A 22,220-nucleotide genomic window follows, 5' to 3' on the forward strand; every position below is an offset into this window, starting at 1 on the left:
ATTTTAAAATGGCAAACAATGTAAAACAAACTTGTTTTTGCCTGTATTAAAAAAATGAAAGATACTTGGCATAATGTACTACTCACTAATCTGGGGCAAGGGATCCAGATTGGTGAGTCTATTATTGGTGTAAACTGTCCCTTTAACTGCTGGTATATACTATGCATAGAAAATTAATTGAAATTAGTCTCTTTTGCAGTTGCTCAGGGCACATTGCCTATTATCTATTAAATCTTAATTTTAGAATGGTACATTTTATTTTGATAAATGAGGAGAAACACAATGTATGCTCACCATGATTTTCTGGCGGTCAGAGTCCACAAGTCCTTATGTTTGGGAATTCAATGCCTGGCTACTAAGAGGAGGCATAGATACCCAACATAACAAGAGCTTTTAATCCCGCCCAATTTCCAGTACCTCTCAATCTAACGTATAGCCAAGAAGGGTAGAACAACAACAGAGTAGGAAGAACAAAGCAGGGTAAAAGAAGTGCAGATTTAATGTAGAACGGCCGTTTGTAATTTAAATTCGGGCGGGTTTTCGTGGACTTTCCCCACAACAACAAAAAAATGTATCAGGTAAGCATAAATTGCTTTCTTTCATAACTTGGTGAAATTCCACAAGTCCTTATGTTTGGGAAACTAAGGTATAGTAAACGTTGGGAAAAATGTTACATAATTCTGCACTATGTTACCAATTTTTGCTACTTAAATCTGTGACAATTTCAGGTTCCTGTCTGATCCCCCCACCAGAGATAATCAACCCAAAAGTGAGGGAAAATTTAAAAAAAGAAATACAATTTAAAAAAAAATAATAATTGCACATTCTTGTCCCCATAAGAAAAAATAAGAGAATTCTCAAACCTGAAATGTTCTGCATAGACCCTATACTTACCTTGGTACCCCTAAAAAATTTAGGACCAAGACTTGAACCCTTCCCATTATAAATTTGACCCTAAAGTAGAGGTTTCAGCGATCTTGATAATTACATTTGGACTTAATTATATATTATATTATATATATTATATATATTTTTCGTTTGTGATTCAGATAGAACATGAAATTTTAAGAAACTTTCTAGTTTACTCTTAATATCAGTTTTTCTTCGTTCTCTTGGTATCTTTATTTGAAAAGCGGGAATGTAAGCTTAAGAGCCGGCCCATTTTTGCTTCGGCACCTGGGTAGTGCTTGTTTATTGGTGGCTAAATGTAGCCACCAATCAGCAAACACTATCCATTTTGCTAAACCAAAAATGGGCCTGCTCCTAAGCTTACATTCCCCTTTTTTCAAATAAAAATAACAAGAGAACGAAGAAAAATTGATAATAAGAGTAAATTAGAAAGCTGCTTAAAATTGCATGCTCTGAATTATGAACAGAAAATATATATAATTGGAAAGCTGGCTTAGAAGTTTAAATCGAGGACTTCAGATAATGAAGGGTACCTCACATCTTTTTAGATCTTAGGGATAGTTTTTAATGTTCCTCTTGGGAAAAATGTCAGCATTGTGTTCCTTATCATTGTTCTAAAGGAGGTCTGGGCCATTTGTACAGTTTTGGACTTGAATCTACAAATTTGTAAAAGTTTTCATTTTGATAAGGACTCTGAAGAATTCCACCTCCACATTCCCATGTAGATTACTTAATAATTTGTCTTGTTTGCTGTGGAGCACTTGGTTTATGACTCTTCTTTTGGGCTGGCCAGTTTTACTGTTGTTCTGGCTAGAATCAGATCTCAAGAGTACTCTCTAGCGCTCCTTATCTTTATAACAATCTGGCAAAGGATGCGAGTTTTACATGCATCACTAAAAGCTACTCCGTATATGAAGCTGCTTTTTCATCAATGTTAGCTACAATAGCTTTGAACATGATCACAGCTATTCCTATGCTTTGCAGATTATTTGAATGAAACCCGTTCAAAAATGTATATAGCTATAAACACAAAGCTTGGTTTTATTACTGATCCTTTTATAGATGTTCTACTTAGGTGGTCATTTTTCTTTTAACCCTGAAAAGACATTAGAAGACTGGCGAAACCAAAATATTTAAGGTTTTACGTGCACATAAAATTTAGCCGGGAATAGGAAGTTATATTTTGTTGCATATAATATAGGCCGTGGAAATTGAGTTGATTAAAAATGGCTAATTATCTGCTTTTAAGAAATCTAAACAATCTTGCACTTTATGCTTGAAAAGATCTTTATTTTATGTTATCAGTCCTGTTAATTCTGATTGTTGTTTGGTTATTTACTCTTTATTATGCCTAACAACAAATTTCACATACCAAGTATAAATATATAATTTTGATGCCAAAAAAAAATCACATACATGTCTAGTGCCATCTAATGGTATAAACAGCCTTACTAGTAGAGAAAGTACTAACACAATTGTAGACTGGTGCAGGAGTCGACAAATCTGTTTTGATACCAGACATATTTTTAGTAGATTGACAGTGTTATTTGTGTATAGATATATGGAGTATAAAACAAAATGTTAGGAGCCAGGGGTAATATTCTAGGAGCCAGTGGCTCCCTGGGTTTGTCGAGCCCTGGACTAGGGTGTGATTATTTTTGGTGCTAAAATTGTCTATTTAAATTTGGAACAGGGCACTGTACTGTAAAATTTGTTTCGATGAGTAGTGAGTTTAAGTTAAAATTTAATTTATATTTGTTAAATTTCACTGATATTTACCTACTCTGCTGAAATAAATCCATTGTATGTGATTGACTAAACGTGTTCTGAATTTACAAAGACTGCTACACTGGAAACTGTATCTTTAAGATGACAAATGTTGAGTTAATTGGAGTTGCAAAGATCATAATGTAAAACCAATTATTGTTTTTTCTTTAAATCTTTATATTGTTTTGGCCATTTTGATTACTATTTTCATAGGAAATTTTTTCATTTAATTGGCATATATACTAGAAATGCGTTTTATGAGAAACCAAACAATGTTGCCTGTCATTACTCTACTCAAGATAGTCATTATTGTAATGTGTTTGTTCTGAAATATTGTTAACTTGTGTTTTATTCATTATAGCCCTCTCTGTCTTCCCCCCCCCCCCCAATATTTGCACTCACTTATTCCAAACTTTGAGTTTTCCATTGTTCGTGTGATTTCATACAGTGGTTCATTACCTATTTCCTGCAGGATATCTATGACCTTAAGGACCAGATTCAAGATGTAGAAGGGAGATACATGCAGGGACTAAAAGAACTAAAGGTATCAGGGCCCCAAACCTTCCGCGTCCCCATCCCAAGCATGTGCTTTCTTGACCACTAAACAAGAGAGTTGTATTTCACTAGCTCTAGCCTGATACGAATGCTCAGAGTTTGACTAACTTTGTTTGAAATTATATTTGACGCATGCGCTAATCTGTAACATGTTACCCTTGTGGATCACTGAATAATATTCTTGTAATTATATTTTTGTTTTATTTTTTTAATGAGCTGCCAGATTATTAACTAAAGTGCATTTACCCTGATGAAGCCTAATTGTGACTTATTATTAAAATAGATTATAAAAATATTTGTTACATGTATTTTATATGTATATTTACCTTGTGAGCTTTGTAATAGTAAGTGTGTTCAATACCATTTTTTTTAAATTAATTCTTGAATGTTTCTTTTTCCATCTAAAGGGGAGGAGAGTCCACGGCTTCATTCATTACTTGTGGGTATTAAGAACCTGGCCACCAGGAGGAGGCAAAGACACCCTAGCCAAAGGCTCAAATACCTCCCCCACTTCCCTCATCCCCCAGTCATTCTTTGCCTTTCGTCACAGGAGGATGGTAGAGGAGTGCCGGAGTTTTCGGAGTAGTCTCTTATGGAGGGTAGTACTCTTCGCAGTGGGACTGGAGTTTTAAGTAGTCCTGTCAGCCTCTCAGTGAGAGCCTGGGCGAAAGTTAGAGTCCGGAGATGCAGGGAGAGTCTTTCTGCGAAACCATCCCGACTTATATCAACAGCTCCATAAGCAATCAGCGTTTCGCTGCCTGCTTTCTTCACTCAACTCCATGTCAGGAGCGAGGCTACTAACCTGTCACACATGAAGGGCCGTGTTCCTGTTCCACGGCGTAGATTCTGTAAGATCGTTTCTTTTTTTTATTAATAATGATAACATAGAAGACAGAGTCACAGTGTGGCGCCTTTTTATCTTTACAGAATCAAGGGTTAATATTCTTGGAAGGGGGATTATTGAACAGGGGGGGTTTATACATGATATTGTTTGTGTCATTGCTGCGTTATGTGCGAGATGAGGCTCTGGCAATGTGTGGAACTTTCAGGTGCGTTTTTCCCTAGTGCAGGGGCGGTCCTGCCAGGCATTCCATGTGACTGGGTGAGGCTATCTATCCTTCCTGTTGATCTGTGGTGCAGGAGACGTAGCGGTTTCTGTAGTCCAGGTTCTAGGAGGTGGTGAGTGCCCTGGCCATTGGTGGTATAAAGGTGCCTTTTTAATAATTAAAGTTAGTCTAACCAAATGCGCAAGCGATGGAGGACTCTGACGCGTTGGAGGGCTCTCCTTTCTTAATAAGTCTCATAAGTCTCATTCCTGTGTTTGTGAGGAGGTTCTGGTAAATCAGCCTGCTCAACTATGTTCCACATGCCTCGATAAAGTTACAACATCTAAATGTAAACGGATGTCTAGTACTACTGAGCCGTCCACCTCTGAGGGTTCTTCGTCCCGGGAGGTGCATTCCCTGCATTCATCTCCGATTGCACATGCAGCGCCCTGGGTCCAACCGTTACTCCTTCGGGAGAGATTTGTTGGCCGTCAGACTTCGCAGAACAACTGGAATCGGCGGTTTCGAAAGTGATCCATGCTAAGCGCAAGCTTAGGGTTTATCATAGCGGCCCGGCCCAGGGTTTGTCCTCGCTGATGGAAGATCCAGAGGCTCTATACGATGATGAGGCCCACTCTGACTCTTCGGAGCAGCCCCCTTCTGGGCCGGAGTCTGTGTCATCTAAACCTCTGGCGACGGAGAAGCCTGGTTATAGGTTTAGGATGGAAAATTTGCACTTTCTGCTATGGCAGGTGCTTGCTACTCTTGAGGTTCCGGAACCTAAGATACCGGAGGAACCTGCGATTCCTAAGCTTGACAAGGTATACGAGGACAGGGTAGTACCTCAGTCTTTCCCGGTTCCCGTTAAGATGGCTAATATTATTAAGAACGAATGGGAGCGATTAGGTTCTTCCTTTTCCCCTTCTTCTTCTTTTAAAAAATCTGTTCCCCATTCCGGACTCTAAGCTTGAGCTGTGGGGAACCATCCCTAAGGTGGATGGGGCTATCTCTACGCTTGCGAAGCGGACGACTATTCCCCTCGAGGATAGTTTGTCGTTTAAAGAGCCCATGGATAAAAAGCTGGAAAACATGTTGAGAAAGATGTTTTAGCACACGGGTTTGTTTTTCAGCCAGCAGCGGCCATTGCAGCGTTCACTGGAGCTGCGACATATTGGTGTGAATCCCTGTGTGAAATGGTTGAGGGGGAGACATCCATCGACGAGATACAGGAGAAGATTAAGGCGCTGAAGATCGCCAATTCTTTCACCTGTGATGCCAATATGCAAATTATTCGCCTGAATGCTAAGGTGTAAGAGTTTTCTGTTTTAGCGCGCAGGGCTCTGTGGCTAAAATCTTGGTTTGCGGACATGACCTCTAAGGCGAGGCTGTTGTTCCTGCCTTTTCAAGGAAATTTCCTGTTTGGTGCAGGATTGGATTTGATTATATCCACGGTTACGGGGGGCAAGGGAGCTTTCCTACCGCAGGATAAGAAGGCTAAGCCTTAATCTACGCAGATATACTTTTCGTCCATTTCGTGCGGACAAGGCCCAGCACCAGCAACCCGCCGCAAAAGCAGACCAGTCCAAGGGATCTTGGTAGCCGGCTCATTCTTGGAACAAGTCTAAGCAGAGCAAGAAGCCCACCGAGACGAAATCGGCATGAAGGGGCGGCCCCCAACCGGTTTCCGGATCACGTAGGGGGCAGATTATCTCTATTCTCAGACGCATGGTTGCAGAACGTTCAGGACCCTTGGGTTCTAGAAGTCGTCTCCCAGGGTTACAGGATAGGGTTCAGATCCCATCCGCCTGAGGGCAGATTCCTCCTGTCAAACCTTCAGTCTTCAAGACTGGAGAAGAGAGAGGCCTTTCTAGAGTGTGTGAGAGATCTCGCCTCTCTCAGGGTTATTGTATCAGTACCCCTAGCAGAAAGGGATCTAGGGTACTATTCCAATCTTTTTGTGGTCCCAAAGAAGGAGGGAACGTTCCGCCCAATTCTGGACCTAAAGTGTTTAAACAAGTTTCTGAGTGTTCCATAGTTCAAAATGGAAACGATCACATCTATTCTGCCCCTAGTTCAAGAGGGGCAGTTCATGACAACTGTAGACTTGAAGGACGCTTACCTTCATGTGCCAATTCACAGGGACCACTTCAGGTTCCTAAGATTTGCGTTTCTGGACCAACACTTCCAGTTTGTGGCCCTGCAGAGGATCATTTGAGGGCTCTTCTTCTTCTGCTCCAATCTCACGGGTGGAAGATCAACTCAGGAAAGAGTTCCCTGGTTCCCAGCAACAGGGTGGGGTTCCTGGGTACGATAATAGACTCTATGTCCATGAAGATATTTCTCACAGATCAGCAGCGCAGGAAGCTTGCGTCCACCTGTCTTGCCCTTCAGTCCTCAACAAGCCCATTGGTGGCTCAATGTATGGAGGTGAAAGGTCTCATGGTGTCAAGCATAGATGTCATCCCATTCGCCAGGTTCCATCTCAGACCTCTTCAATTGTGCATGTTGAGACAGTGGAACGGTGATCATTCAGATCTATCACTGCTGATATCCATGGATGCTCGGAGCCTCTCTTGGTGGATTCGTCCGGAGCAACTGTCCATGGGGACATCCTTCTTTCCAGCGACCGTCCTCGGAGACTGTGACCTCTGACTCCAGTCTGACAGGATGGGGAGCTGTTTGGGGTGCCAGGATGGCACAAGGAAGGTGGTCCAGGGAGGAGTCTCTCCTTCCGATCAACATCCTAGAACTACGAGCAATTTACAATGCTCTGAAGGCGTGGCCTTCTCTGGAGTCGGTCAGTTTCATCAGATTCCAAACCGACAGCCTCGGTGGCTTACATCAATCATAAGGGGGGTACGTGGAGCTCTCTCGCGATGAGAGAGGTGTCTTGGATTCTGGAGTGGGTGGAGTCCCACGACTGCTCGCTCTCAACGATTCACATTCCGGGTGTGGAGAACTGGGAGGCAGACGTTAGATCTCATGGCTTCCAGACTCAATTGCAAGCTACCTCGATACGAGTCAAGGTCCATGGATCCCCAGGCAGAGCTGATAGATGCCTTAGTGGCTCCTTGGGGATTCAGCCTAGCTTACATTTTTCCACCGTTACCACTTCTACCTTGCGTAGTGGCACGCATCAAACAGGAGCGGGCCCCGGACATTCTGATTTCTCCTTCGTAGTCGAGCAGGACGTGGTTTGCGGATCTGGTGGGGATGTCTTCCTCTCTGCCGTGGAGGTTACCCTGTCGCAGGGATCTGCTGTCACAGGGCCCCTTTCAACATCGAAATCTAGATTCTCTGAGGCTGACTACGTGGAAATTGAACGCCTAGTCTTTGCCAACAGAGGCTTTTCAGAAAGTGTGATTGATACTCTAATTCAGGCAAGGAAGCCAGTCACTCGTCGCATCTACCATAAGGTGTAGAGGACTTACTTGTCCTGTTGTGAGAAGCATAGGTATCCAGGATTCTGTCCTTTCTCCAAGATGGTTTGGAGAAGGGTCTTGCCGCTAGTTCCTTAAAGGGACAGATTTCGGCATTATCAGTTTTGTTGCATAGGAGACTCGCCGAGCTCCCTGACATTCAATCTTTTGTTCAGGCTCTGTCTAGAATCAGGCCTGTCTTTAGACAGTCGGCTCCCCCTTGGAGCTTAAACTTAGTACTTAAGGTTTTGCAGAGGATTCCGTTTGAACCCATACATTCCATAGACATTAAGATTCTGTCCTGGAAGGTTCTCTTCCTGTTGGCTATTGCATCAGCAAGCAGAGTATTTGAACTAGCTGCCTTGCAATGTGATCCTCCTTATCTGGTGTTTCATGCGGATAAGGCTGTACTTCGCACTGGGTTGGGGTTTCTCCCCAAGGTGGTGTCCAACCGTAACATCAATCAGGAAATAGTTGTTCCTGACAGACTAGACGAACAGGAGCCAGCAGGAGTCTGTAAACGTGTGTATACATCTGACGTTTTGGGGCTTGGTTAGGAATCTGAAAATAAGCACAATATTAATAAAAAATAATCCAAAAATGTAACCTTTTTACAAAAACTCTCCCAGATGGGCTATATAAATGGATCATCTACAAAACATTTATGCAAATAAAAATCTGGTGTACAATGACCCTTTAAAGTCACTTTTCCAGTTATAAGGCAGGATATACTAAAAATAGTTTTGTCTTCTAATTTGAGGACAGCGTCTCATGCCGGTCTGATTTTCTCTACATTTCTGCTTAAAAATAAAACACATTCCAACTCTCTCAAAGCTTAACAAAGGAGTGAAAATAAAAAGAAGTAATATGAAACAGCTTATGCAAACTCGCCAGTTCTAAAATTGTTTGGTCAGTTTCCAAAAAAAAGAGTGGGCCAGAAACTTTATATTAAAAGCCGACTAGTAGGCAGTGACAATTATAATTTGTTAGACACATATTGATCAAATTAAACCAAGGCCCCAGAGCAGTTATGGCAAAATGTTTTGTCTTAAGATACTGTATGCACAGCCATTCTTCTCATTTATGCACTTAGTTATTTTAAATGATATATTTCAGATTTGAGTAAACATAAAAACTGTAATCCAATTCTAGCTTTCTTTCCAATGGCATGGAGAGTCCACAAACCCATTCAATTACTAGTGGGAATTCAACTCCTGACCACCAGGTGGAGGCAAGGAACACCCCAGCAAAGCTTCAAGTATCCTCCCACTAACCACAATCCCCAGTCATTCTTTGCCTGTGTAACATTGTAGGTGATGTGCGAAGAAGGTGTCTGAAGAAATCAAGTTGCTAATCCTTTAATGGGTACTTTTCCCTGCAAGCAAGGATTGGGGTTATGCTGTGTCCATGTAATTCTCTTTAGTAGGAGTAATGGTGCCTTTTAGCAGTTGGAAGACGGCGAGGTGGCCTTTGCTTACCTTCCAACATTTTTGCTACCCCTATATAGAAAACCAGGGTTGGTTACTCTGTTTTTTCTTTATCTACAGGTCTCTGTCAGTGAGGATTCTGTCACGCCTGTTTGCTGTACCTGCCCTACAGTGGATCCACTAATAAGTGCTTTTACCTTCTAGATGAGAAGGATGCAGCACTTAGGAGTTCCTTGTTTTGAGAAAAAAAAGGATACTTTGTGAACAAGGTGGATACTTATGGGACTGAATATCCCTTTGAAAGTTTGGGGATTTATTGGGCAGCAATTCAGGGCACTGTTCTTTCATGTGAAGGCTTTTTTGATTTTGACTATGGGGATTTGTTGCACAAGTTTACCTTTTATTTAGTTTGGGTAATATCTCTTTAAGAAAGTTGTTGGACCGCACCTTACTTTTGAATTTGCGATCATGTGACTGCTCTGTTACTTCCTGAGTGCTGAGCAGTTTGTTTCTAGACGGCTGTTTGGAAACAGGATTTTCTAGGAGACAGACAGAATTTTCTAGCATTAGATCGTTTTTCCTGCCTGTCTTCTGATGTTTGCAGCTTTCTAGGATCTGCAGCTTGAACAGGATTTATCTGCTGGTGTGGATTGGATTCCTGGTTACCGGTTGGGTGAGTCTCTCCAGTATGGCTGGGGTGTAGAGGTGCCGGTTTTAATAATTATTTATCTATGCTTAGAATTGTATTCTATTTTTTTATATTGAAATTAGAGTATAAGGGAAATAAAGGTCTATTTTATTTACCATGGCCTAGATTTAGAGTTTGGCGTTAGCCGTGAAAACCAGCGTTAGAGGCTCCTAACGCTGGTTTTAGGCTACCTCCGGTATTTGGAGTCACTCAAAAAAGGGTCTAACGCTCACTTTTCAGCCGCGACTTTTCCATACCGCAGATCCCCTTACGTAAATTGCGTATCCTATCTTTTCAATGGGATTTTTCTAACTCCGGTATTTAGAGTCGTGTCTGAAGTGAGCGTTAGAAATCTAACGACAAAACTCCAGCCGCAGGAAAAAAGTCAGTAGTTAAGAGCTTTCTGGGCTAACGCCGGTTTATAAAGCTCTTAACTACTGTACTCTAAAGTAAACCAAGGTCCCCCCACATTGCCGCAACTCGATTAATTTTTTTTAACCCCTAATCTGCCGACCGCCAACTACGTTATCCTTATGTGCCCCTAACACCGCCGACCCCTATATTATATTTATTAACCCCTAATCTGCCCCCCACAACGTCGCCGCCAGCTACCTACACTTATTAACCCCTAATCTGCCGACCGCAAAGCGCCGCCACCTACGTTATCCTTATGTACCCCTAATCTGCTGCCCCTAACACCGCCGACCCCTATATTATATTTATTAACCCCTAATCTGCCCCCCTCAACGTCGCCTCCACCTGCCTACACTTATTAACCCCTAATCTGCCGAGCGGACCGCACCGCTACTATAATAAAGTTATTAACCCCTAATCCGCCTCACTAACCCTATAATAAATAGTAACAAAAACTTGGGTGTAAGAGAGGCGCTGTATAAACAGCTGAGAGAACCAATAATTGTTAAAAGAGATTGAATAAAAATATCTCAATATGTATAATACAATGTGTCATAAATCAGATAAATATCATATGTATAATAAAAAACAAACATAAAAAGGGATAATATAAACTATTTTAATAAAAAATTAAATTAATAATTAAATAATAATAATAAGTTGTGGCCACAACTAAATAAAATGATGAAGAAAAATTAGCAACATAGATTTACAATTCACAATTCAATCGCTGATAGTTTACTAGGACGGTTCAGCGATGTGATATCACATAGATAAGGTGCAATACTAAGTCTCCTGTAAGTAAATAAGATTAACTAGTAATTTCTCCAATAATGTCCGTGTGTGACTTAAGATTAATGAGTCAGGGTATCCTTTGTGAATGAAATAGTCCCGTTGAAAGTATATAGGCAAATTCCTATTGCGTGCACTAAGTTGAGCTCCGTGGTTTGAAGTGAGTGAAAGACCGGGCAATTCGCTGTTCTGCCTTACTGTGTTAAAGTGCAAGTGATATACAGTACTTTGTTAAGTGAACTGGTGAATACGTAGGTTTCTTTGTATTGGCTTCTTTGCAAAAAAGTGACAAATTTTCTTATTTGAGAATATTTTATATCAATGTGATAGTTATAAAATGTTCAATGTGAATCTCCAGCTGTATGACAGGCTTATTAGCTGCGCTCCCCGGCCAGCGTATGTGTGTAGATGCGTGGCGGAAGTACTCACAGCTGCTTCACTGTCTTGTAACAGCACTGAATCCTTTCTGGTTGCCGTTCGGCTGCTCCGATAAAAGAATGGACAATTGTCTCCTTGATCTTCCTGGATCCTCCTGGATCTTTTCCTGGGTGCTATCGATAGATGATGGGTAACAATGGAAAGTGTAAACAGACTCCACAGCTTCCTATCTACGCGTTTCAGCACTGTGAGTGCCTTTATCAAGAATGTTTTCGTGGAGTCAGAATGTTCCTTTTAAAAGATTCTCATAACCCGTATGTAAGACCCGTATGTTAGTAATGGGTCCTAGAGGTTCTTGGCTTTAGATATATTGTATCAAAGTGTTGTACATATTATCCAATACCAACAGGACTTCCTGTGCAGCTGCTGCTGTTGGTATTGGATAATATGTACAACACTTTGATACAATATATCTAAAGCCAAGAACCAGGTACAATAGCTATTAAATAGTTAAGAACTATTTAATAGCTACCTAGTTAAAATAATTACAAAATTACCTGTAAAATAAATCCTAACCTAAGTTACAATTAAACCTAACACTATACTATAATTAAATTAATTAAATAAAATACCTATAATTACCTACAATTAAACCTAACACTACACTATCAATACATTAATTAAATACAATATCTACAAATAACTACAATGAAATAAACTAACTAAAGTACAAAAAATAAAAAAGAACTAAGTTACAAAAAATAAAAAAATATTTACAAACATAAGAAAAATATTACAACAATTTTAAACTAATTACACCTACTCTAAGCCCCCTAATAAAATAACAAAGACCCCCAAAATAAAAAATGCCCTACCCTTTTCTAAATTACTAAAGTTCAAAGCTCTTTTACCTTACCAGCCCTGAACAGGGCCCTTTGCCGGGCATGCCCCAAGAAGTTCAGCTCTTTTGCCTGTAAAAAAAAACATACAATACCCCCCCCCCAACATTACAACCCACCACCCACATACCCCTAATCTAACCCAAACCCCCTTTAAATAAACCTAACACTAAGCCCCTGAAGATCATCCTACCTTGTCTTCACCTCACCAGGTATCACCGATCCGTCCTGGCTCCAAAATCTTCATCCAACCCAAGCGGGGGCTGGCGATCCATCATCCGGTGGCTGAAGAGGTCCAGAAGAGGCTCCAAAGTCTTCATCCTATCCGGGAAGAAGAGGCGATCCGGACCGGCAACCATCTTGATCCAAGCGGCATCTTCTATCTTCATCCGATGACGACCGGCTCCATCCTGAAGACCTCCACCGCGGACCCATCTTCTTCCGGCGACGTCCAACTGAAGAATGACGGTTCCTTTAAAGGACGTCATCCAAGATGGCGTCCCTCGAATTCCGATTGGCTGATAGGATTCTATCAGCCAATCGGAATTAAGGTAAGAATATTCTGATTGGCTGATGGAATCAGCCAATCAGAATCAAGTTCAATCCGATTGGCTCATCCAATCAGCCAATCAGATTGAGCTTGCATTCTATTGGCTGATCGGAACATGTTAGAGTGTTAGGTGCAGACGTAGGAAGTGTTTCCGCATAGCAAACAATGGGGCTGCGTTAGGAGCTGAACGCGGCTTTTTTGCAGGTGTTAGGTTTTTTTTCAGCTCAAACAGCCCCATTGTTTTCTATGGGGGAATCGTGCACGCGCACGTTTTTGAGGCTGGTCGCTTGCGTAAGCAACTCTGGTATCGAGAGTTGAAGCTGCGTTAAATATGCTCTACGCTCCTTTTTTGGAGCCTAACGCAGCCTTTATGTGGACTCTCAATACCAGAGTTTTTTTTTTTGTTTTTTTTAATTTATTTTTTTATTGAGGAAAAGTGATACAGGCAGTTTGTATGTTAGACATAATACAAGAAATTAACATGTCAAATCTAACTGCAATTAATTTACAATATTGAAAGTCCTCCATTTTCAGCCCCATTAATAGCTATACAGGTCTCTCTTGGACCAGACTTGATGCTTGTTTAAGTCCTTGGGGTTAACATTCAGCAGGAGAGAGATAAACTGAGGGTTTGCACTGTGCAAAAACAAAATCAACATAGGGATATACAATTATCAACACTCATAACAGTTAATATAACAGAACATAGCTGTATACCTTCACTAGTATTCCTCACTTTTTGTGCAAGGCTTTAAGGTTTTAAATCAGCACATGGGTCCCAGGGAGTTTTATAATGTAGTGATTTATAGTAATTAAAGGCCAAAAACATTCTATCCAGCTCCTTATAGGGTAAAAATACTATATACAATGTAGGATATGAGAGTATTTGTCACATGTTATACTAAGGGGGTTTTAGAAAGGTAAATCCCTGAGCCTTTTATTGCAGATGACCAGGCGCTGTTATAATACAACTTTATACTGTTAATCCTATTCATGCAGCCTAATGCTACCAGTCTTTGCTAGACTTGAAGATATGGCTGTATATAAAGCTGATGGACAGTTCATGCCACAAGTTGCCAGGAGATCTAGTGGTAAATTAACTATAATACATTTACCCTGTGGGTATAGGTAGCATCATGTTGGGCTAAGCGTTCCTGCCAGAGAGAGTATCCGCATGCTACCCTACCCTACCCCGGATCTAGAGATGTGGCCCCCGCAGAGCACCAAAACACATGTCCCATCTGCTTTAAGTAAACGTGAGCAATACTGGTGCCTGTGTGGTAGCTGAAATGCAGGGAGTCGTTCCATCAGTTTCCAAGGAGTCTCCGATGCGCTGCGGGTCGCAAAACCTTCCGACTCCAATGGACACAGCACCTTCCTGGCAATGTCCGGTCTCCGCCCCACCGTGAGCTGCATTACCTTTCTGCTCGTTAGCCATGGGGTCGGTTCTCTTGATGAGGGTACTCTCTGCCAGGTGATCTCTTTTAGGCTCATTTTAAGCTGGGTTCCCCTCTTTTCTTTGCAAGCTGCCTTTGCATCTCTCTGTACTGCTTGCGGGCCTCTTTGTGATTTATGTGACACCATGTGGGGTGCGGGTGCGGGTGTTGTGCCTCTGATGTGCTTTGCTTCAGTTGGATCAGTTGCGGCAGGGGGCACCCGTAGTATTAAATAATCGTAAGGGGCCTTGTCCATCAGCTGGGTCACAAGGCGTTCAAATCTTTCTAGGCGTGGGTCAGAGTCCTGTGTAAAACATTGTCCCGCCACACCCGCCATTTTAGTTTTCAGCTGAGTGCATATACACTGAAGTTATATTTGTAGATTTCTCCCTTTTTAAGTAGAAAAGCCTTGTATTATAATATAAAAGTCAGTAAGGCAGACGACTGCTGCCAGCACTGTAGACCCGGTATAACCGGGGGGGGGGTCGTTACCTATATGTAGGCCGCCGCCTTAGGTCTTAACTTGCCGATCTGTAGCCCTGATGTCATGAAAACAGGAATCAAGCTGTATAATGTTTCTATTGTGTCCACTGCGGCTGTTATATGCCTAATTATAAGCTTGATTTGGCTGTTAAATGCTCTTTAATCAGCGGATTGTTGAGGTTTCTTTCAGAGCTCTCAGTAGATGCGTCCTGCTAGGTACGCTGCTCGGACACGCCCCCCCCCCCTGAGCATACTAGAGTTATTTTTATGGTGCGGCCAGAAAAAAGCCGGCGTTAGCTTTTCGGGTCCTTACCGACAAAACTCCAAATCTAGCCGTATGAAAGCCGATCCCAAGCTTTCTCTGTCATTTGATAAATGTCTTTATAGTGCAGATGCCCAGGTTATACCTCTGGTGCAATTTTGTTCCCCTTTCCTTAAAGGGACAGTCAACACCAGAATTTTTTTTTTTTTTAAAAGATAGATAATCCCTTAATTACCCATTCCTCTGTTTTGCATAACTAACATTTATAATAATACACATTTTACCTCTGTAATTACCTTGTATCTAAGCCTCTGCAGACTGCCCCCTTATTTCAGTTCTTTTGACAGACTTGCATTTTAGTCAATCGGTGCTCACTCCTCAGTAAATTCATGTGCATGAGCTCAATGTTATCTATTTGAAACAGATGAACTAACGCCCTCTAGTGGTAAGAAATTTGGATTAGAGGCGGCCTTCAATGTCTAAGAAATCAGCATATGAACCTCCTAGGTTTAGCTTTCAACTAAGAATACCAAGAGAACAAAGCAAAATTGGTGATAAAAGTAAATTGGAGAGTTGTTTAAAATTACATTACATTTTTTGGACTTGACTGTCCCCTTAATAAGGTTTTATTATCTAAGGATAAGGATTCCTTATCTGAGCCTATTTTCTCAGGATAATGCTGTTCAGGGGTTGACTCAGCCTTCTGCTAACATGTCCCTTTGACAGATTCACATGCAGTGCCCTATGTTTCCTTTCAGTCAGTCTCTGGGAGTGTGTGTTTGCCTAAAGATTTTGCTGCGCAGTTGACTTCTGCACTTTCTGCAGCCCTACGTGATTTACCTAGTTTTGGTAAAAGGAAGAGGAAATCTAAGAACATTTCTATGGGTTCTGATTCCGCCAAGACTGATTTGGTTAGTCTTTCTCAGTTATCATTCCTCTGCAGCTTCTGAGGGCGAGATCTCTGATTGATTCAGAATCTGCGGTTCCTAGTGCAATAGATTCTGAGGAGGTTAATTTTAGATTTAAACTGGAGCATCTCAGTTTACTTTTGAAGGAGGTTTGAGCTATTTTGGATGACTCTGAAACTATTGCAGAGGCTCCTAAAAAGGCTAATAAACTGAATAGAGTTTTTTATGTCAAACCTAAATCTGTGGAGGTTTTTCCTGTTCCAGATCGCATGTGTGACATATCTCAGGAATGGGAGAAGCCGGGTGTTCCTTTTAAACCATCTCCTGTGTTTAAAAAGATGTTTCCTGTGGCTGATTCAGTGCGAGATCTGTGGCGCACTGTTCCTCAAGTAGAGGGCGCTATATCTACCTTAACCAAGAGAACTACTATTCCTCTTGAGGATATTTCCTCTTTTAGAGACCCTATGGATATGAAATTGGAGGGTTATCTAAGAAAGATGTTTCTTCATCAGGGTTTGCAGTGGCATCCAGTTGCTAGTATTGCGACAGTTTCTGTTGCAGCCTCTTATTGGTGTGACTCTTTGCTCTAATTTCAGAGGAGACTACTGTAGAGGAGATACAGGATAGGATCAAGGCTCTAAAGCTGACTTATACTTGTATCTGTAATGCCAGTATTTAAGTTGTTAGGCTGGGATCCAAGATTTCTAGTTTTGCGATACTAGCCCGCAGAGCCCTTTGGTTAAAGTCTTGGTCTGTGGATGTGACTTCTATATCCAAGCTTCTGTCTCTACCTTTTAAGGGTAAGACTTTATTTGGTCCTGGTCTGGCAGAGATAATTTCCACGGTTACTGTTGGAAAGGGAGTTTTTTTTACCACAGGATAAGAAGAATAGAAGTCATCAGACTTCTAATTTTTGTTCCTTTCGTAAATTCAAGGGACAGAGATCTTCCTCGTCTTCTAAATCTGAGCAAGCCAAGACTTCTTGGAGAACTAGCCAGCCCTGGAACAAGGATAAGCAATCTCGACAGCCTTTAGCTGAGGCTATGTTTGCATTATGGGGCCGCCCGCTATCCAGTTCTGGATCAGGTAAGGGGGCAGGCTTTCCTTTTTTTCAGCAGGCTTGGATTTGCAACGTTCCAGATCCTTGGGCAGTGGATGTAGTCACCCAGGGATACAGGATAGGATTCAAGTCTTGTCCCCCCAGGGACAGATTCCTATTATCAAGATTATCTGTAAACCAGGTAAAGAGAGAGGTCTTCTTAAACTGCATAAGGGATTTTTCCTCTCTGGGGGTGAGTATCCCAGTTCTTCTAGCTGAACAGGGTCAGAGATTTTATTCAAATCTTTTTGCAGATCCCAAAAATGAGGAAACATTTTGACCCATTCTAGAATTAAAGTCTCTCAGCAAGTTTCTCAAGGTCCCATCCTTCAAAATGGAGACTATTCGTTCTATTCTCCCTCTAGTTTAGGAGGGTCAGTTTATGACCACTATAGGCCTAAGGGATGCGTATCTTCATGTGCCTTTCCACAGGGAACATTTCAAGTTCCTGAGGTTCGCTTTTTTGGATCATCGTTTCTAATTTGTAGCCCTGCCTTTCAGCCTCACCACTGCTCCTCAAATCTTTACAAAGGTTCTAGGGACTCTTTTGGTTGTGGCCAGATCTCTAGGGATTGCAGTGGCTCCTTACCTGGATGATATCTTGGTCCAGGCGCCATCTTTTCAGTTAGCAAGATCTCATACAGATTCTCTGTTAGCTATTCTCCACTCTCATGGGGTGGAAGGTGAATCTAGGGAAAAGTTCCTTGGTGCCAAGTACCTGGGTATGTGTTCTGGGGACAATCATAGACTCAATATCTATGAAGATTTTTTTTGACGGAAGTCAAAAAATTCAAGCTTCTGGAGGCCTGTCGTTCTCTTCAGTCCTCTATTCGTTCATCGGTGGTTGCATGCATGGAAGTAATTGGTCTCATAGTGGCATCCATGGAAATTATTCTGTTTGCTCGCTTCCATCTGAGCCATCTACAGTTATGTATGCTCAATCAATGGAACAGAGACAACTCGGATCTCTCTCAGAGGATAGTTTTAGATTATCACAAGGATGTCTAAATCTTGGTGGATCTCACAGGACCATTTGTCTCAGGGCACTTGTTTCCCGAGACCTTTTTGGGAGATTGTGACCACGGATGCCAGCCTGTTAGGCTGGGGAGTAGTTTGGGGGTCCCTAAAAGCTCAGGGACTTTGGACTCAGGAGGAGTCTGCCCTATCTATAAATATCCTAGAATTGAGAACAATTCTCAATGTTCTTTCAGCTTGGCCTCAACTGAGTTTAGTCCGGTTTATCAGATTTCAATCGGACAACATCACTTCGGTGGCGTATATTAACCACCAAGGAGGAACTCGGAGCTTGTTAGCTATGAAAGAGGTGACTCGCATTCTTCAGTGGGCAGTGTCTCACAATTGTCATCTTTCTGCCATTCATATCCCAGGGTTGGACAACTGGGAAGCGGATTATCTGAGCAGGCAGACATTTCATCCAAGAGAATGGACTCTCCATCTAGAAGTTTTTTTTTGATGTTAACCCTCAAATAGGGAGTTCCGGAGCTGGATCTGATGACATCTCGTCTAAACGCCAAGCTTCCAAGATATGGAACAAGATCGAGAGATCCTCAAGCAGCTCTGGTAGACGCCCTGGCAGTGCCATGGGATTTCGGTCTAATTTATCTGCTTCCTCCGTTTGCCCTACTTCCTCGGGTGATAGCTTGTATCAAACAGGAGCAGGCTTCAGTGATTCTAATAGCTCCAGTGTGGACTCGCAAAACTTTGTTTGTAGACCTAGTGAGGATGTCGCCATTTTCCCCGTGGAAATTGCCTCTGAGGATGCATCTTCTACTTCAGGGTCCCTTCTTCCATCCAAAATTAATCTCTCTGAGGCTGACTGCTTGGAGATTGAACACTTAGTCTTTTCCAGACAAGGTTTTTCTGTGAAGGTTATTGAGACTATGATTCAGGCTCATAAGCCTGTTACTCTCAAGATTTATTATAAGGTATGGCATAAATACCTTCATTGGTGCAGATCTAGGGGTTTTTCTTGGAGTCAGGTGAGAATCCCTTGTATTCTGTCCTTTCTTCAGGAGAGCCTGCAGAAGGGTTTATCAATCAGTACCCTAAAGGGTCAGATTTCAGCTCTGTCGATTCTTCTGCAGAAGCGTCTGGCAATTTTGCCAGATGTTCAATCTTTTGTCCAGGCTTTAGTTAGAATCAGGCCTGTGTTTAGGTCAATTGCTCCTGCTTGGGGTTTTCATCTGGTTCTTAAGGTTCTGCAGCAGGCTCCATTTGAGCCTATGCATTCTGTGTATATCAAGTTATTGTTTCTGCTGGCAATTTCCTCTGCCCGTAGAGTTTCTGAGATTTCGGCTCTACAGTGTGATTCTCCTTATCTTATTCTTCATGTGGATAAGGCAGTTCTCTGTACTAAGTTAGGATTTCTACCTAAGGTGGTCTTGGAATGCAATATTAACCAAGAAATTGTTGTTCATTCATTTTGTCCTAATCCTTCCTCTAAGAAGGAGCAGTTATTGCACAATCTGGATGTTGTGCATGCTTTAAGGTTCTATTTACAGGCTACAAAATATTTTTGTCAATCTTCTGCTCTTTTTGTTGTCTTTTCAGGTAAACGGCGGGGTCAGAAGGCCACTTCTTCTACTCTCTCCTTCTGTTTGAGAAATGTTATTAGATTGGCTTATGAGATGGCTGGACAACAGCATCCAGAGAAAATTACGGCTCACTCCACTAGGGCTGTTGCTTTCTCTTGAGCCTTTAAAAATTATGCTTGTATGGAACAGATTTGCAAGTCGGCCACTTGGTCATCATTGCATACTTTTTCCAAATGTTCCAAATTTAATGTTTTTGCCTCAGCTGAGGCTTCTTTTGGGAGGAAAGTTCTTTAAGCTGTGGTGCCTTCTGTTTAGGCTTGCCTGTCTTGTGTATACCTTCCTTCCATTCTGTGGACTCTAGCTTTGCTATTGGTTGCCACTAGTAATTGAATTTTTCTAAACCTCATGCACCTCTATACCCTTTGTGTCGTCTTCTCTTTCCATAATTCCTCGGCTGAATGACTGGGGATTGTGGGTAGTGGGAGGATACTTGAAGCTTTAATGGGGTGTTCTTTGCCTCCACCTGGTGGCCAGGAGTTAAATTCCCAGTAGTAATTTAATGGATTCGTGGACTCTCCATGCCAGGAAAGAAAATAATTTATCAGGTAAGTATAAATTATGTTTTTCAATACCTTCTTAAAAGTTCATTACAGGATAAATGTTTTTCAGTCCTTTTACTTGAGACCCTAAAAAACCTCATATTTTAAAGTCTTATTATCTTGCATTTGTGATTTGGGATACAATAGTGCAAATGCTCCAGCTGATGGGTTTCTTGTTTTGTCCAATTGAAAAAATAACAGCTTTGTTCCTTCATTAAAGCACACTTGAATCTGCAAGGATCCAACCTCCCTCTGGCATCCATCATGTAGGTCAGTGTTTCCCAACTCCAGTCATCCGGACCCTTAACAGGCCACATATTTACATCTTAAAGGGACATAATACTCATATGCTAAATCACTTGAAACTGATGCAGTATAACTGTAAAAAGCTGACAGGAAAATATCACCTGAGCATCTCTATGAAAAAAGGAAGATATTTTACCTCACAATCTCCTCAGATCAGCAGAGTAAGTTCTGTGTAAAAAGTTATACTCAGCTGCTCCCAGCTGCAGGTAAAAAAAAAATGAAGAAATGAACTGCAGCCAATCAGCATCAGCAGTGCTGAGGTCATGAACTCTTTTATGATCTCATGAGATTTGACTTAGCTCTCATGAGATTTCATAGTAAGCTTCCTTTACCTGATTGGTGAAATAATATGAGAGTGCACGAGGCTCATCCCCTAAGCTGTCCTAGGACAGACATACTAATATGCTGCTTAGAAGTCCTTTACAATGGGATGTGGCTACTGAGGAACTTTTGAGGTAAAATATCTTTCTTTTTTACATAGAGATGTTCAGGTGATATTTTCTAGTCAGATTTTTACAGCTATGCTGCATCACTTTCAAGTGTTTAAACATTTGGGTATTATGGCCCTTTAACTAGAGCACAGGTGAACGGATCAGCTGATGGGTGAACTGATTATTTTACCTGTGCTCTAGATAAGATATAATGAATATGTGGCCTGTTAAGGGTCCTGAGAAACATTGATGTAGGTAGTCTCATTATGCAAGGCCCCTTATGTGTGTTCTTGAGAGATTACCCAATATATAAATATGTAATATAGCACTGGTTACAGTGGTTCAGTAGAATCCATTCATGTGCAGGCTTATATTGTCTGTCTATGTATCGGGGACCTGCAATAATTACTTTCCTAGGGATATTTCAGTTCTGATTGATTCCTTAAAACTTCCTTGCAAAATACTTTAACTGGATTTTTTGGTAAGATTTTTTTTGGGGTCCAGGTAATGTTAAAGGACCAGGAGGTAAGCTATGCCAGTATACGTATTGCTGCAGGTTTATATTTACAAACAGAGGTAAGCTACGTCCATGTACGTATTGATACAGGTCTGCTCCTACACGCAGAAGCAGGTACTGCTATACTGGGCTAGGCCCAGGGACCTTGTTACACATGCAGGCCAGTACTCACTCGGGCAGGTTACAGAACACCACCTGCACAAGGTGTACAACAACATTCTACTGTCCACTGCAGCAGAAAGCCGGAGGTGGTGGGATCCAATTCAAAAAGCTATGGTGAACGTGGTAGTATGCAATTACCTTGAAGGTGTTGGAGTTGTAGCAATGCACTACTTTGAGCTAGCTGAATGTATTGCATGAGCCAATAGCATGAGGCATTTATGTGCAGCGACCAATCAGCAGCTCCTGAGGCTACCTAGGTATCCGTTTTTAACAAATTATACCAACAAAACAAATTAGAAAATAGAAATAAATTGGCATCCAAATCATTTCCCTTTAAGCTCCTATCAGCCTACTTAGGTGGAGAGCTACACTACAGAAAAAAGGTGGGATGGGGGTCCGTAAAATTAGTGGGATCAGGGAGATGGGAGGGTTGAGGAGGATCACTACACTGCAGAATAAAACCTAATATTTATTTAAAAAAAACAACAACAAAAAACTGTAAATTGCATATTGGCAGACTTTCTGAAAGTACCTAAGATAATGGTGACCAGTGGGTGGGTGAGGGAGGGAAGAGAGCTGTTTGGGAGGGATCAGGTAGAGATCAGGGGGTGGAAGGTG

General features: G+C 41.7%; 1 protein-coding gene across 8 annotated transcripts in view; it reads left to right on the top strand.

The window, feature by feature from the left end:
- LRRFIP2 (LRR binding FLII interacting protein 2) overlaps positions 1-22,220 on the top strand; it is a 658,447-nt gene that overhangs the window by 512,828 nt on the left and 123,399 nt on the right. For 5 of the 8 annotated variants that reach the window (XM_053714450.1, XM_053714453.1, XM_053714447.1 and 2 more), the window contains one exon: positions 3,149-3,220. The exons of the other annotated variants lie outside the window; for them this stretch is intronic. In XM_053714450.1, coding sequence (XP_053570425.1) covers positions 3,149-3,220 — 72 coding nt within the window. The remainder of the gene's footprint in view (positions 1-3,148; positions 3,221-22,220) is intronic. 8 annotated transcript variants of the gene reach the window in all.

The sequence above is a fragment of the Bombina bombina genome, chromosome 5 (assembly GCF_027579735.1).
Source record: "Bombina bombina isolate aBomBom1 chromosome 5, aBomBom1.pri, whole genome shotgun sequence".
In the NCBI taxonomy this organism is placed as follows: domain Eukaryota; kingdom Metazoa; phylum Chordata; class Amphibia; order Anura; family Bombinatoridae; genus Bombina; species Bombina bombina.